Genomic DNA, 17,540 nt, shown 5'->3' on the forward strand with positions numbered 1-17,540 from the left:
TAAGGAATTAAATCCTGTTGGAAGCCCCAGATGTGCTCACAAGTCATTTTTGTGCTTTCATAAGTAGTGCCATAATGTATTAGTATTTTTAGATCACTCAGATATTTTCAGCTGGAGGAAAATCTTTTATTTTCTTTGTTAATTATGCTATGAATAGATCTTAGGCTACCGAGGAGAAATGAGTCGATCTGTTGAAACAGTGATCCCTTGTGACTTCAGGTATCCACCTGGCTGCTCCGAATTGCTCACAGAGCTGGCCTGCTGGAGCCGTGACAGCTTCTGTCAGCTGCAGATCTGTCCCAAAGTTTCCTGTTTTTTTCACGAAGACGTGGCAAGCTGCCACTGCTCCCAGCCCAGAGCTGTGGATTAATACCGCAGTTCAGGCCCTAATCTTTCAGTGTGAATCAAGAAGGGCTTCTGCATCATTCAAGTCATCAGTGGAGAAACTTCAGAGCATCATCATCACTTGCTAACTGATTTCCCTCCTTGAGATACCATAAGCAAAAGCTGTGCATGCAATAACTGCAAACAAAAGGTGGAGGGGAATCAACCAGAGGGAGAATGTTGCAGATGCTATTAACATTTTGAAAACAAGGTTTTCTGTATAACGGGCTAGACCTTTGTCTGGAGTGAATCAGCATACCCATGCTGATGCTGACTGCGGAAGAGCCACAGCAGAGTCCTGTGTCAGGAGCTCTGAATGCTGGCTCAGGGTTTTCAGGAAGGGATTGGTGATGGTAAGGATGGTCATTTTAAAATTTTGCACAATTGTTTTAAGGAAGAAAAATCTAAGGAAGAACCACAACATTGCTCAATATGCCTACCTCAGGGGTGTGCCTCTGTAATGGGACTGCTGACAAATAACTTGTATTGCAGTTGTGAAGCACTAACCACCAGGTGAACCCAGTTCCATCAACAGGCAGAATAAGCAAAGGAGAAGGAATTACCAAGGGTAGAGGATTTAAATACCTTTGTGTGGGTAAATTATCACCTAATTTCTTAGATCTTTTCACTGGCCAAAGAGACAATATCTCTGGAGACATTTTACTGAAGGCAGAAACCAATTAGAATAATATTGTTACACTACTAATAAAGTGTTTTCAGACAGAGAATTATTTTTAGTGCTGTAGAAATATTAAAGATTAAAGCAAAACTTGTAAAAACACAGAAGAGCACAGTTAGAAACTTCTCATGGTGCTTAGGTGCCATTTTGGAGGATGAGTTGGTGTTCTGGCCAATTACAGCACTAGGCAGCTTTCCCTGTTTTGTTTTTTGGTACACAATGGCACCAGTGCCAAATCTTATTTTCTTCAGAGCAAATATCATTCTAGATATGCTAGAAACTCTAGCACTCAGATACATGCAAACACATGCACGCAGTGCCATGCTCAGGTTCCCTGCCTCCTTCTGGCAGGTGGAAATTTACAGGGATCAAGAAACCTTGTGGCCCCGCTGTCTTTATGTTAAACCAGCAACGAAAGATTTTCAGAAGTTCATGTGACATGGCTGAGAAGTGATGCATAACTGCTTCTGCATTAAAAAGTTCCATTCGTTAGCAAAATACAGTCATTATGAAGTGTTTTCTTGAGCGTAAAAATCCCACGTGTTTGCCGTGTGGCTTTACATGTGAGATAGTCCTCCACCCCTTTTTGTTACGTTCTGTATTTCCTTCAGGTGGTCTAAAAACTTCACGGCCACTTCGTTAGATGGAAGCAAATAATTTTTAGCTTGGAAGCTCAGAACACAACCGAGTGGATTTCTGAGTGCCTTACTCAGGTGCCGAGCACCCTTCACTTCCACTGCCCTCAGCAGATGCTGAAGGTGCTCATGGGCCTCATTCCGAGTCTGTTTGGTGAGCAGGTTGGAGCCTGCTCTGCAATGTGGACTTCTAGGTGACAGCGCTGAAACTGTGAAATATCCTGCATTTGGCCACAGCATTGCTTCTCCCCAGTGCTGTCAACACCACGACTCAGGCTGTGATAGCAAAGCAGAAAGTTGCTGCTTCAGTGATTATTACTCAGACGGTGATGTGCCCGACCATCTCTCTCTCCGCATCTCTCCTCAGCCCTGTTCGTGCTGTATCTAATAAATGTGTTTCTTTATAAACAGTAATTTAGGACAATTAGGAGCAATAGCATAGTTAAACCTTTAAAAGGTTATCTTGCAATGCCATTTTCCTGACTAATGTGTTCCAACTGCCATGTCATTTGTGAATAGACATGTGTTAGCCAGCTAGTGTGCTTCATCTGTGGTGACTTTGATTTATTTGCTCTGTAAATTGGGACTGAAGCAATAATGGAAAGTGACATTAATTGTTTAACAGAGTCCTCTTTGTCACATCCTTTGCTTTCTCTGGGGTGTTTGAATGTTGAAACTTGTACAAAACTAATTGAAATTGCTGTGATGAGGACCAGTGTCCACTCAACTTTCTGTTCTTGAATGTCAGCGCACTTGAATGTCTGTTTAAAGCACGAGAGCTAAGCAGCTAACAGCAAATATCAGGGTTTCTTCTGGCATGCTATTATTAAAGGAGGCATTCCCAGTTAGAAATAGTAACACTTGGAGCCTTGTTGTCAGCTCCATGTGCTGAAGTGCTCGGTAGCACGGGGTGGAGGGGCACCCTACCAGCTGGACTTGCTGGGGACGTTCCCATTGCTAAGGCAGGGGTCAGGCAGCCAGAATCCCCCAAATCACCTGGGGCAGTGATTTCACTGGAGTCCATGCCATTCTGCCTTATTACAATGCAAAGTGCTTCTTTGCCTAATACCCTCCTTTTATACTTTTCTAAAAGTGACACCGTTAATTTTCCTCTTTTCTTCTCAAAAAGTGACTGTGAAAACTGTATTTGGAGCATGATTTTATTCACAGGGCGGCTTCCCTCTGCTTATTTCCATATCCTCTACACCTGCAGTGGAGTAAAGCGTCTGAATTACCATGGCACTAGGCATATTTCTATATGGTATGGTGGAAGTTACTAGATGCATAGACTTCGATTCTTTTTCTCAGTGGCCAAGCACCTTTTGGCCTTATAAGTGAATGCTTCTCCTTAGCATTAGCTTTGCTTGAGTGTTTATTCATTTCTGGGAGACGGTGCTGTAAGCACCAGAGCAATTTGTGGCTTTCTAACAAGAAGACGGAGCTTGTCTGCAAGAACCTGTGAGGCTGATTTGTCAGAAGAGCCTGACAGGAGGAATTATCTGTGTGGTTTATGGTCATCTCTCTTTAGAGCCTGGTAAATGCAGCATTGCAGGAAAAAGTCATACCGAGGGGACACCCAGGTTCACTTGATTTTTTTTTTCTCTTCTGAGATGTTACTGCCAATGTTTTGATGTTGACTTTTCTAACACTATTTTTTATAAGAAGGTGAGCTTTTATTTTACTTATGTGAATACTCATTGCTAATTCCCTCTCAAATGTGAGATTTGAACTTAGCTGAAATCTCGTCATAGTGTGAACCAGGAGAGCGATGAGCCAGTGTGAAGTGGGTGGAAAAACTCCCAGCTGATATCCCCGAGTTTGGGTCAGATCCCTGGAACCAGGGAAAGGCTTTTCATTTATTTTAACCTCACCAGGATCAGCCTAAAAATCCTAGATAATTGATCTGTCCAGATCAATTTCCACTCTTTCTGAAGAATAAATGTAATGATTTTTACACAATTCTATTCCTCAGAACTCTTAGTACTCCAAAAATATGTACTGTAATTTACAGCAGGGACTATATTTCATTAAAAAATTGGAAGGTATTTAAATTTACTCAATTTGACAAAAGGAAGTCTTGTTTCTGAAAGAAGATATCCAATATAAATTAACATTAGAGCCGCATCTGATTAGGAATTAATCTACTTTTTATAATTGCAGCTGGAATTAGATAAATGCATACAATAGTTGCATTGAGCACTCAAACTATGTAACTCGAAAGGAGAACTTCAAAGGCAACCTGCTTAATACATTCATTTAAAAGAAACCCAAAGAATCTGCCATTTACAATATGAGTCCTGATTGCTTGTCTTATGCAAAAATGCTCAGGAACAAGAAGTTTTCGCTTGTTTTTTGGAGCAAGTATTTCCTGACGTGTTGAAGGGAAACCCTTTCTCTCTTGCACCGGGCTACATGTGTGAGCAAGGTTTGCCAGACTTCTCTGTTAATTCATTTTGGTCTTCTGATTAGCTGTCCTATTCTCTGATTCTTGTAATTTTGTCAGGTCAATTAACTGGTGTGCAGTGTTGAAGAGAGAAAGAAGGAGACAGCCTGGGCTGACACCATCGTTCGGTGTCAGCAGCTTCGGCATGTCCTGTAATGCAATCCTGGCGTGATTATTTATCGGTGTTCACTCTGGGTAGGAAGAAGAATTGTGGAAAAAGAGTAAACCGGAACAATGTACTGCAAATGCAAAGAGATTTCTCTTGAATGCAAAGACGGATAATTTTATTGCACTTAATTACATCTTCCGCGATGCTGTTGCAGGTTACTGTTTCAAGAGCTAGTTTAATGATGTTTTGACTGCTTGTTCACATACAGTCATTGTTTTGTTCCTTTTGTCTTCTCATCTGGTTCCACTTTTTTGTGTTTGTTTTTTTTTGTCTCCTCACACAGAAAATAGATGAAGAGAATGAGGCGAACTTGCTAGCAGTTCTCACTGAGACACTGGACAGCATCCCTGTGGATGAGGATGGATTGCCTTCGTTTGATGCACTGACAGATGGAGATGTGACCAATGAAAATGACGCTAGCCCTTCCCCAATGCCCGACGGCACCCCTCCAACCCAGGAGGCAGAAGAGCCGTCTCTAGTAAGAACCCTTCCTACTGTTTAACAGGAATTGGATGTGCCTCTGGCTACCCGCTGCATGGGTATGATGTAGTCACAGTAAGGTCTGGACTTTTCATTTAGACTGAAAAGGAAAATCAAGTAAAGAACTGAAACTTAAGTGGGGAAAAAAAAAAAAAAAAAAAAAAACAAACAACAATTGTAGGATGACTAATAATGGAATCCATTAAAAGTTTCTTGTGCTAATGACTGACACTTTTGCTCATTATTCTGTTCAAATAAGTCAGTGTAATGGTTTTTAATTCATGTTACATTTCTTGGGGCTTTTTTCTACGTATGTTTAGACTTTACTTTGGGTGATCTGTAGAGAAATGCCCATTGAGTCTGGTGTGATGTGGGGCTAATTTTGTGCTTTTATTGTTGATTTGACCAGTAAGCACCAGCTTAGTGTTAATCAGGGCAAAACCGAATCCTGGGTGAGGATGTGGGTGAAACCTTATATGCTTTTTGCTCTATAAAGATAGTTTGAGACGTGATTCTATTTCTAGTGAAAGCCCCTTATCCCTGACTTCCGCAGCAGCAGTCAGATACAAGCATCCATTATTCTGTTAAAGTTAACTTCTGTGTTTAGATCAGAGAGACCTGTTCTGTCAAACAGATTACCGAGAATTTTGCTTTGCCTTGGATTCAGCAATCCAAGGCCCCTGCCATTTCTGCTTGCCCTGCAGTATACTGCAGGAAAGGGAACAGAAATTTGCTGCCAAGCCTCACAAGAAAATGAAATCTGTTTGCTCTGGGGAATATTGAGCCCTTCTTTCTGTTTTAATGTACTTTGCTTGCTGAAGTTGATATAGCTAATTTTAAGTAACTATGCAAAAATGTAGATAAGTCATTTTAATCCATAAAGATGCATAACTTTACTCTTTTCCTTCCTCCTCCCCTTCCCTGATGTGTTTGTAGCTTAAGAAGCTCTTGCTGGCTCCAGCCAACACTCAGCTAAATTACAATGAATGCAGTGGTCTCAGCACACAAAACCATGCAAACACAAATCACAGGATCAGAACAAGCCCTGTGGTTGTTAAGGTACAAACTTAATCTTTGTAATAAGAGGGAAAAAAAAAAAAAAGAAAAACTGTAACAAGGTCTTTTATGCTTTCAGCAACCAAGTAAGCAATAGATCTGTATGTGTGGTATTAATCTGCCTACTATCCTGCAACCGTTTCAAAAACGTGCACAGATTATAGACTGGGTTCCGGAAAATCACCTGAGCTCCTTTATGCTCTGAATATTTCATTTGTGCTTTTTCTTTTGGCAGAGTTCAGCTGCAGTCCCACCGTCTGTTACTCTTGCCTACTTTATTGACACGCAGAATAGCAGGGGGTACGATAAAATTTGCTGATGGGCTGGTGTTGTTTATGAGTGACTCCAGGATGCGGGACTGCCATTTTACCAGCTGTCTGAGCTAAGAAAAATTGCACTGGATTCTTGGCAAAAGATGTATATCAGCCATTAATTGGGCAGAATGGCAGCTCTGACATAATTCTGTGTTAGCAGGCAGTATTAAACAATGTTTGTCTTGCCATTCACTGTAACTGAAAACGGAGCGTTTAGGGGTACTTAAGAGAGTTGTGAATACTGGGCTCAAGCAATCAGCAGCAAATTAAGGTTTAAACCAACTTATTTTTTTGTTCACAGTAAAGGCGCTGTAGGGTCTTGTTAGTTACATGTTGCTGAGTAGGAACATTGAAATGTTGGAGAAATGAAATAAAAGCTGTATAAATGTCATTTAGGAATTTTAAATGTAATTTTCTTTTCTTGTTCTGCAAACAATTATTCACAGCTCATAGATCTAGTACACTTAGACTGAACACTTCATTGAAAATCTCATCTCTTCAGAAAACCTATATCCATTCTGATAAGGTTCAGTTCACTAATTTTTGCTGCTTTTTTTTTTTTTTTTTTTTATTATTATGCCCTGTTTTTAAGACTGAGAATTCATGGAGCAATAAAGCAAAGAGCATTTGTCAACAGCAAAAGCCACAAAGACGTCCCTGCTCTGAACTTCTCAAATATCTGACTACAAATGATGACCCTCCTCAGACCAAACCAGCAGAGAACAGGAACAGCAGCAAAGAGAAATGCACCTCCAAAAGGAAGCCCCATCTGCAGTCTCAGACAAATCACCTGCAAGGTAGGTGTTGGAGCTCAGAACTTAGCTTTGGTATTCGAGGGAAGCTGACATGCAGTGCTTGTGAATACCCTCCATACACTTTCTGTTCTTTGGATTAGTTTTGTAAATCCAGCATCTCTTCTGTTTAGACAGTTTTAAAACAGCATAATGAAGTTAAAATTGGTTAGATACATTTATTTTTTAAACAATTGTAATCCTGCCTCTATCGCCTCCAACCCCAGAAAAGGAACCTCAGAAAAAAGTAAGTTTAGCAAATACTATGTATTAATATACTGAGCTAGCTGGAGATATTTATTCACAGAGTCCTATACTACTAAGAAATCATTATACCCCTAAACAAGCTGGGCAGGTCAGTTCATTAGTGAGCTTCTTTCTTTTTGCCAGCGTAAAACTGAAGGCATTGTTAACCTGCCACATCGTCCTTAAGAGACAATAAATAGTACTCTCACTGCTACCGAATAAGCAATAAATGTGTCATTCCTGTTAAAGCTGGAATGCTGGTTTGTAATTTTATTTTGTAAATAGTTGGAAGTTTAGCTGCCATCCTGATCTTTCCCTCTCTCTTTTTAGATTCTTTATGGCCCAAACTAAACACTTGTGTTGACTTTTAGTACCCTCTGATGCATAAAGAACTGGGATATATTACAAGTAGCTTCTATGGCAGAGATGCAAGAACTTAAAGACCCCTCTACTGCTTTCTCTCCCCTCCTTCCCTGCCTGTTTTCCCAAGATAAAGGAAAGCAGTAAAAGCTTATGAACCCAAAGGGAGCTTATTTAAAGTTACTCTTACTTTAAAATACATCTGTGGATACACTGGCCATCTAGAAGGCCAGATACCTACCTCAGCCACATCGGTGCAAATCCTGGATGACTCCCCTGAAATCAGTGGAAGTTATCCAGCTGCAACAGAGATCAGGATATGACCCAATATGTGTTGTTCAGGGATTTTTAAAGTGGTAATTGTAAACTGCATATGTTTTGTTGTTGTTGTTTTTTTTTTTTTTCTTCTCTTCTTTTCCTCTCACTCCCTCCCCTTGCTTTTTCAGCCTTCATCAAATCTATTCTTTCACTCTTCATTAGGAGGTATAAGCAAATTTAATAAAATAATCTTCCCTTCCCATAATTAAATACCCTTCTTGCTGCTGTATGTTCCGACATCCAAAGTATATTTTTCCCCATTATGGTTTCAAATTTTCTGAACAATATTTCTTGTAAGAAAGAAGTCCAGCTGCCCTTAGAGCTTCTTGGATGCCAACTGCCACTCCTTCTGGCTAGTTTCAGCAGACTGCTTCAGAAGAAAATCCAGACTGAACTGTACATCTCAAACCTGGGTCTCATACTGTGATGGTACTGGAACCAGGCACAGACCTGCCAGAGGTTACACAGGGCTTTATTAACGTTGCTAGGTGCAATAAAGCATATCATGTATAAGGTATCCTATACACACATGTATGGTATATGTGGATGTATGTGCACTTGTACATAAATACCAATTATAAAATCTTCCTGTTCAGATCAGAGCTGAATTTTTCCCTAGCTTGGGCAATTGTGCAGATTTCATGCAAAGAAACAAGGCAAGGTGAGCCCACAACATTGTGGAGGGAGAAGTTAGGAAAGTTCTGACAGGACATGTAGCCAACTTGCCAGTGTTTAACAGATGACTCTGACTTTAGTGGTATTGCAGATGAAATTACAGGCAGAGAGAAATAACTCTCTTTAATTCCTGCAGTTTAATTTACAGGCTTCTGAAATGTTTTTTCATCAGATTTGTCTCATACACCAATATATGACTTCAATATCAATGGATCTGCATATAATACAAATACGAGAATATAATGCTTTCAGCTTGGACAGTCAATTCATGCAGAATTGACCTTGCAAATTTAACTGGTATTCACAGACATGCAATCATTTTTTCATACATTTAATCAAAAGTACAAAAAAATTGGCTCCATTTAAAAAAATAATCAGGGTCTGATATTTTTTTTCAAAGTTGGTGAAAGCTCACAAAAGTCAAACAATATTTTCCTTTAGGGTTACTGTTGCAAACATATTGCAAACCCACAGGAATGTCCACAAACCCATTCATGCTAAAGATCATTTGTAGTTTTGCATTGAAATTTGCCCATGAGGAAATTTAGTTCTTTGGAACCTGAATGTTTTCAATTTACAGGGACAAGCAACTTCATATAAACACTTTTTAATACAAATAAAATACCACAATAGAACTTGAAACTAATAAACAGGCACCATGGAAAACAATATTGTCTTGGCTAAATATTTATCAGTGGCTGTAAATGCGGATGAATCCTTTGCAGGAGCAGGGTTTGGTCAAGCCCTTACTTAGCAATAAAAAATTAAGGGTGTTTTGGTATATGAATTTCTTAGTGGGAAGGCTCAGTGATCTCTGCCTTATACGTTGGAGTGTGAGATAATGCCTTGATACTATGCCTCAGCGCTTCAGATTTTATATGTATATGTATTCTGATTTGCCTCTCTATATGAGAGCCAGAGATACTTTTTAAAGGCTTAAATAGCTCTTAAACATTCATTTCTTAGAAAGCCTAATCTGGGTAAGTATATGTAGATTTTATCCTCTAAAACACAGTGGGAACATTTGTACAAACTTTCTTCCTGAGCCTTACAGCAAGATCTATGCTTTTTAAGCCAGTTTTACCTCTAGGTAGCCACTGGCAACAGTCACAAACATTAGTATCATAGGTATATATAAAATGCACACTAAGATATGTCACCTTACGTTCAGTCTTATAGAATCCTTTTTTATGCATGAGTCAGTGGCAGTGCTGGATCAGACAAATAACCCATTTTGGTGCATTTCCTCACTTTGGCAGTGACTTCTGAGGAAGGTGAACCTAAGGTGAACACCTGAGTTTCCATTTCTAACTTTCATATGGGGAGGAGGAGAAACAATATGCAGCTCTTGAGAATTGAGTTAATTTTTAAAAAATGTAATATTACTCCAGGAATGCTCTAGAGCTTATAAAAGTAATCAATTTGCATATAAAATCCTTTAATGTTGATGGGAGCTCCAAGCCTGGAATGAATACGAAATACGCAGTAGTGACACTCTGGACAAAAGATCTGCAGTGCAGGAGTGTTCAAGGGGAACATTTTGTCTTAAGTAATTAATTTGCAGAAGAGATCCCCTGCTGTTTTTCTTGGTACAATGCTCTCTGTGTTTAAGCATCAATCTAACTTCTAAAAAGTAAAATTTGCAAGTAATATTATTTTCAATTTTTAAACATTTTTCTGGCAATTAAAAGAATTTTAGTTGTATTAAAATACCCTGGTTCTTGGCCTGCTTTGAGGAAATACAAGCTTGCATGAATAAAAGCTACAAAGACTTGTATTTTTATGGCCAGAGCTTTGGTTTTGCGTATGTAGGGATTGTAGTGCTGAGAGCGTCGGCCCCATTTTTAACCATCTGTGGCTGTATCCATGGCTTGTCATAGTTTGCAGGGTAATTTGGACTATTGCAAGTTGGACTCTGGCCTCATAGAAACAACCTATTCTCAGTGCTATATATAAAATTGTACATTGTAGAAGTAAAATTAACTGAATATTCATAACATTCTGTTACTTTGTAGTTATTCTGCTGCTCTTGTTTCCAAATAAAAAGTGGACTGTAGTCTAAATTAAATTTAAGAGAAAATAACATTTTCATAGTGCATCCTGTAGATTTATTCATTATTTTTTACATGTACCACTCTCCTTCTGAAAGGTTCTTGTATTTGGGCTGTGTACAGTAATTGATGTAAATCGTTGTTGAAATTAGGTGCCCTTTTGGTACTGGTGATAAGGAATCAGGATGAGTCTCCTTACTTATCTGAGATACACAGAAATGGCTATTGAACTGTCAGAGCTCAGCCCAAACTGACTAATAGGGGATTTCAGCACCAAAATAAAAAATATCTTTTTTAGTATATGTTATAGAATGCTTAAATATTCCATAATCATTTTATTCTTTCCCTTTAGCCAAACCAACAAGTTTATCACTTCCGTTGACGCCCGAGTCACCAAAGTAAGTACTAAAAAGTGCAAACATTTATAAAAGGGAGGGGGTGTTAATACATTTTGGCTACAGCAACTCCATTTCAGCTTGTTTTTATAAATGTGCCCTGTCTTCCAGTGATCCCAAGGGTTCCCCATTTGAGAACAAGACTATTGAACAAACCTTAAGTGTGGAACTCTCTGGAACTGCAGGTGAGAAATGGGGAGGGTTAGCTTTTCCTTTAAGCATGGTTTGTGTGTGTGTTTGCTCTTTTTAATATACAACACGTATACTGAGATCTTACAGAAGTCTCCAGCAGATTAATTTCAATGCAGTTTAGCATTGGCTTTTTATCCAGTTACCTGAGAAGGAATGTATTTGAAAATATGGCTCTAAACCCACACAAGAGAGCATAATTTCTGGAAAAATATGAATGAAACCATTTATCTGTTGTACTTCCCCATTTCCCCATAGATTTTTGTACTGCCGAGCACCATCTTTCAAAGACAAACCCCACAGCAGAGTGTAATAGATGTTACAGATGGAAAAGTTATGTCATCCAGTTTGTCTCCAGGCCGGTCTAGGGCTGTACGTGACTGCATGTTTCAGTGCTTTGTCAATTCTAGATTAATATGTCACAAATAACAGCTTTCTCCTTCACCACTGAAAAACTATTCCATAGCTTAAAGGTAATTTAAAAAAAAAAGATACTCATTTTATGTTCTTACTTTCTCTTTATATCTCCCATTAGCACACCTTACACCACCTCTCTTCTGTCCTCTTCCTTTCATATCCTTCGTGTTTGTGCCTTTCGAAGATGTGTAGACTTTTTATCATGTGCAGCTTCAGTTGATGCCTCACCTGTTATACTCACTTAATTCATCTGCTCGTACCACAGAAGTCAATTTCCTCAGACATCAGATATGTTTTATTGCTCTCCTCTGATCTGTTTTGCCTGTTTTTCTGAAGTGTCCATAACTGAGCACAAGAGCACATGTTGAGCTCCACCAGAGCTGCTGCCAAGATTGTTTTCTTTCTTAGTTTTGTAGTACTGAAAAGGCATGCATTTCTCACAGGAGCATGCCTAGGGGTAACAGTGGATTGCAAATTATGTGATCTCTGACATTTTGGGGGGCATTGCAAGATAGATCTTCAGGTACTGAACATCAGCTTGAGGACCCCTCAGTTAGTGGCAGCTAACACAAGAGCAGGCCCAAGCTCTAGGTTTGTGTATGTACTTTGGGCTGTTGCTTTCACCCCCCTACAACCATTGTGTCACCTTTTTCAGAAACTTCCTCATTAGTTCAGCATTAAAATATGCACATTTTCCTCTGACATGTCCTGTAAATCTGCAGTCTTACTCATTGCTCCCATGAAAAACCAAAGCATCCTCTCAATGCACCTTCCTTTTGCAAAACTGATACAAAAATGGCAAAATTCACTGTATGCAGCAGGATAATCCCATTCAATGCCAACAGGCCTGAAGAAGAGAAGCCTCCTTTATCATTACTGGAGAGCAAATCTGCACAAGGATGCCTGTTTCTAAGCACGGTGGTGAGTCAGTGCTTAGTGCTACCAAGTGGAAGGGGCAGATGAGGTAACGACAGCAGAGGGTTCATACAGCAGCACAAGTCACTGAAGGGGGCAGTGCTTTCTTCCAGCGAGAAAGGCAGCAGCCTGCACACCTGACTGGACAGAAATTGAGAGCCAGTCTGACCCCTTGACAGTCCTCTCGTACTGGTTTAATAAAGGCAACAAGAATGGTCCTGGCGTTACTCATTCCACTCTATCTGCTGCGCACAGAGGAGGTAATGAAACAACTTTGTGGCTGTTTTAGATAATATAACCAGGAGAGCTAGCACATTAAAAAATGCATCAGAAGCTGTGAAATAGCACAACTGGATAAGTATGTGAACAGGAACATTGTACTATGAAAATATTCCTTCTGGAAATAGACACAATCTAGCTAGAAAATTAACTGATGATAGTCAAGGAGAACAAGAGCTGGTGGAGCACATGTGGGCAGGCTCTACACAAGCAGTGTAGAGCATAGTGGCTGTTGGACTTGGTGTTGCACTGACTCTGTTCTTCAGGAGATTGCATTTCATCACCTGACAGCTGTATTAATCTCTGCCTTTGCATATACATAGATTTTATTTTTATATTCATGTATGTATATAAATGTATAAAAAGATGAGTGGTTATGCATGTCTTACTCTCTAAGTCATTTATTTGTATTGCAGTAGTGTCTTGTGTCATGAGTCTACTTGTGCTGGAAGCAGACAGGTACATAACAGAAACAAGCTCTAATACTGAAGAGCTTACAGTGTATGTGAGTAAATCATGGCACAGTTGGGACCCACTTCAGTAAAAACAACAACAACAACAACCAAAAAAAACAAACAAACAACAACAAAAAAACAGTAGCAGTAGTGATTAATAATACCTTGGAGTTCTTTAGTGAGACCCTGGCAACTCCAAATTATATCCAGATAACCACATTGCTCATTGTCCTTATACAGGACAGCTTGCACTGTACAAGCACTATTTATTATAATTTAAATTGGAGTTGCCTTGATCTCACTGCCGAATTGAAAAGACCATTAGTAGTGCTGCTCGCACTATCGAAGCACGAAGTATTTTAATATAAATAGCAACTCCCTTGATCTCTCTGCTGAAAACAACATTGGTTCCCTCACTGATGAATTAACTATAGAGTAGAAAAATAAATAAATAAAAACATTTCCTGCACGAGCCATCAATCTTCGTCACACATACATTTTGGATTCACATATCGAAAGTCAAACTGAAGCTGTTCTCTTGCCAGAGCTATATCTTGCTTTAGAATGGATTTGTTAGTACTCGTGAATGTAACTTTTTCCTCCCTAAAACTGTCAAAACATGCATTTGTCAAATTACAGAGAACAAATATTTCCTAGTGCTTTCAAAGGAAACCATGTGTAAGAATGTAAGAATTCTCTGAATGCACTTTAAATGGTCTATGATAGAGGAATAAGTCCATTGCTATCTAAAATCACAACCCCTTCAGCTGGTTTCTGGTGCTATTCTGTGGAAAATGGATCAGAACATCATGACATGGAGATTATGATAATGTAGTGGGTAAAATTTCTGCGTACAGTGAGCCTTACTGTGAGTCAGAGGCTCAGGAGAGGTTCTTCTGCCTTTTTTTTTCCACAGCTAGCTGCATTGCAAACACTTTGCTAAGACACTGGAACCTCTGCAATGTCTTCCCAGAACATGGGACATTTTTGTCCACTGAACTTCTAAATGTCAGAAGTTAGATGGCATGCCTTCTAAGCGTTTGAAGTTCATCCCTCTCAGTTCTTTCAATGCCTTTTTAAACTTTCACTCCTGAAAGCTCAAAGCCATCATATAAATGCATGAGGTGAGTTTACATGCTTAAGGCTTTAATGCCATACAAGCAGCAATCGATAACTGGAAGCCTATTTCCACCCTCTCGCTAAGCAACAGGTGACTTAGTGAGAAGTCTCTCATTTGCACACAGATCCTTGTAATTTACCTGAACATAAAACTCTGGTCTGTCTTGGGTGCAAATTTTTTTCTCTCCAAAAAGATGGTGGAAAAGCCTATACGAACACAATCAGCTTGAACAGTGATTTGGAATTCATGAGCGTCTTTATGGATACTTAAACCCTGTTATTTGCCCACCTCTAGATCTGTTACCTCTTAGTTGTCAGAACAAATACTTAAGACCTATCATATAAGAACTTGTTTGACCTCAGAATGATTTCTGATGAAATGAGAGATGCAGAGAGTTGTCTGGGGAAATAAAATCTAGTAAATTATTAGATATTTTCAAGGGTCTGTATTTATTCTCTGCAGCACTGACAACAAGATTAAACTGAATACTCAACAAGCATGTAGTTTTTTATTATATGATGGCTATTTAATTTTATTATATTTTCCTAGCTTCTGCAATCTTGTGCCACACAAAAGCTCCTCTGATTTTTTTTTACTCTATTGAGCTGTTACCTTGTGTTCAATGTTTTAAGTGGCCTTAAAGAGTGTTTCCCTTGACAATCCATTTTCAAACTTTGAAGGTATAAAAGAAATTATTTTCAATGCCTCTCAAAAGCCCAGTGCACGTGCAGAAAGGTTGAATGGCTGCGTTCCCCAGAAGACACTAATTCGCATTCCTCCCACCAAAGCACAACAAGCATCATCAAATGTTTAAATGCTAACAGTTACAGTAGAGTTGTGGAAAGGTTGGTGTCTGTCTAAAACAGCATTGCAAATGAGTCCTAAAAAGTCAAGATGTCACATTTTATGCAAATGCTCTCCCCTAATTTCTGATTATCAGCCTAGCTGAACTAAATGAGTTAGGTGTTTTTCTTTCAGCGCGGTTTTGGTATGCATCACAAGTATTTGCACTCCCCCCGAGACTTTCTTGAAAGAAGTCGCTCGGCCAAGGTGGCGGAGTTGGCTCACGTGCAAACACCTTTTGTTGCACAGACATGGAGAGGACGGTGCTGATTTGGCAGCAGTGTTCGCAAATTGATAGACGCGATTTTCAAGAGCAAAATCACTGAGCGGGTTCATGGTATATAGACAGAGCAAGGCAAAGTGCAAACGTACCATTTACTGAAGCCATTCAATTAAAGAAAAGTCCCTACAAAGAAAATGGTTTTATAGCATGTCATGAAAAAATACTTGCCTTTTACTTTAAAAAGAAAAAAGACTGTTTAAGGGGGATGATTGTAGAGTATGTACCACTTCTAACAGATTTGCTGTGCAGAAGTACATAAGTGTGAGTGATGTAGAGGTACTTGTTTATTATAGAGCACATTTCAATGCAGTAATCATAAATATTGCTAAGGTTGTGCTCTGTTGAAATATGACCTACATACTCTTGATTGTTTGTGTTACGTGATTTGTCTGACACCCATTACATTCTGGGTAATGGCAGCCATTTGTTGCTGTGCACAGCAGGCTCTTTTGACAAAAGAAAATAGGCAGCAATAAAAAAGCTATAGTCTGAATTACATTCTGCACAGTGCTGCACTGCTGAGAGTTTGTGCAAGTGTGTTAACAATGCTCTGAACTGCCTCTTGTCAGCCTTCAGCCTGTAATGGCCATCTGTCCTTCCATAAATCTGTCAAAACCTGCTAAGTTCAAGAGAGAGCACAGAATATACCTTGTACTGTCAATACTAAAATGCACACTTTCATGGAGAAATCGGCATGTATGAAATAATCCAAAGGTTATAGGATATTGTAGCACTTGATTTAGGATCACGGCCTGAAGTGAAGATTACCAGTGATTAGTGTACAGATGAGCAAAAGTGACACTGATGAGCAAATTGTGCCACCACGTCATTTGCTCAAAGTTCACGTTTTGGACACTGATCACGGGACACGCTGAAGGTAGTCTCTGTAGCACTGACTTAAACAAGGGCTAATTCAAAACTTCACTTCCCCCTCTGTCCCCCTGTGGAAGTTCGTTCAAAAGTTAAATGAACATTTTCCAGCTTCTAGCTGTTCATACTTGCTTGAGCACTTCCTGCTTCTGCTGAAAACCAGGAAAAGAGCCAAAATGCCACGAGGAAGTCCTTTCTTAGGATGTCCCCAGCACAGTTTTGCCAGCAAAAGAAGTGCCAGTAAATTTGGCTCACTCTGTACTTTTGGAAGGTTTTGTTGTTTTTTTCCCCCCTTTAAAGACTGTTGGACTCTCATTGGGCTTCTGGAGATCATTGTGCTCTGTGTATAGCTTGCTTTCTGCCAGGGCTAGCTTGAAAGAAGTGGGAATGGAAACAATATTTTATTTTGGATATTGGATTCTCTCTGGGGTTTCTTGTACCAAAATTTTTAAGTGTGCAGGTGTTCACTGTGCAGTGGTAGAATTTTATAAGAAAGCAACGAAGAGGGGCTGGAATTAATATTCTCCTATTTCATTCTTTCTTTAAAACTGCATCTGAAAATTCAGTCAGTAACCCCAGGATTTCTCATGGGCTGTATAATTGCATAACTAAAAGTGCCAGTTCTAAGTTTTTTATTTAGAAAACAATCCTTGCTTACTCAAATCTTTGTTGAATATGACCCTGCATATTTAATCCAGGAATGATTTTTGAAGAATTTTGAAGAGGACTGTTCTCATTTTGCCAAAAATTAATTTGGTAGTAAAAAATATTTGTTAATAAGGTAGATAAGGTGTGAAATCTATACTCCTGACTCAAGTGAATTTTTGGGAAGGAAATGAAAACTGAGGAATCAAATTAGAGGAAATAGTTGATGACTTTGCATAAAACTGTTTCAGTTTCAAACGAGCATTTGGAGTAACTAGAGTTACAGCATCTTTGTTTTAGTTTCTCTGACTTTGATGGCATTAGTCTTCACATAGCCATGGGTGGCTCATAAACCATTTTTCCAAGTGTTCAGACAAAATCAGTCTTCTTTCTCACATCAAGTATTCATGTCTTAGTACTCCTATCTTCTTTTTTTTCTGGAACAAATTCATTGCAGCTAATGCAATGGGACTCCCAGTCTCCATTTATGATCCGTAGGGAGCACTATGCATTGATGGACGCTTTTCT

The 17,540-nt window shown here is 39.2% G+C and overlaps 1 protein-coding gene across 3 annotated transcripts in view; it reads left to right on the plus strand.

The window, feature by feature from the left end:
• PPARGC1A (PPARG coactivator 1 alpha) overlaps positions 1-17,540 on the plus strand; it is a 359,973-nt gene that overhangs the window by 323,922 nt on the left and 18,511 nt on the right. For all 3 annotated transcript variants that reach the window (XM_082758920.1, XM_082758921.1, XM_082758922.1), the window contains exons 3-7: positions 4,594-4,788; positions 5,727-5,849; positions 6,753-6,957; positions 10,954-10,999; positions 11,108-11,181. In XM_082758920.1, the coding sequence (XP_082615046.1) occupies positions 4,594-4,788; positions 5,727-5,849; positions 6,753-6,957; positions 10,954-10,999; positions 11,108-11,181 (643 nt within the window). The remainder of the gene's footprint in view (positions 1-4,593; positions 4,789-5,726; positions 5,850-6,752; positions 6,958-10,953; positions 11,000-11,107; positions 11,182-17,540) is intronic.

The sequence above is a fragment of the Aythya marila genome, assembly GCF_965140915.1.
Source record: "Aythya marila genome assembly, chromosome: 4".
Lineage (NCBI taxonomy): Eukaryota > Metazoa > Chordata > Aves > Anseriformes > Anatidae > Aythya > Aythya marila.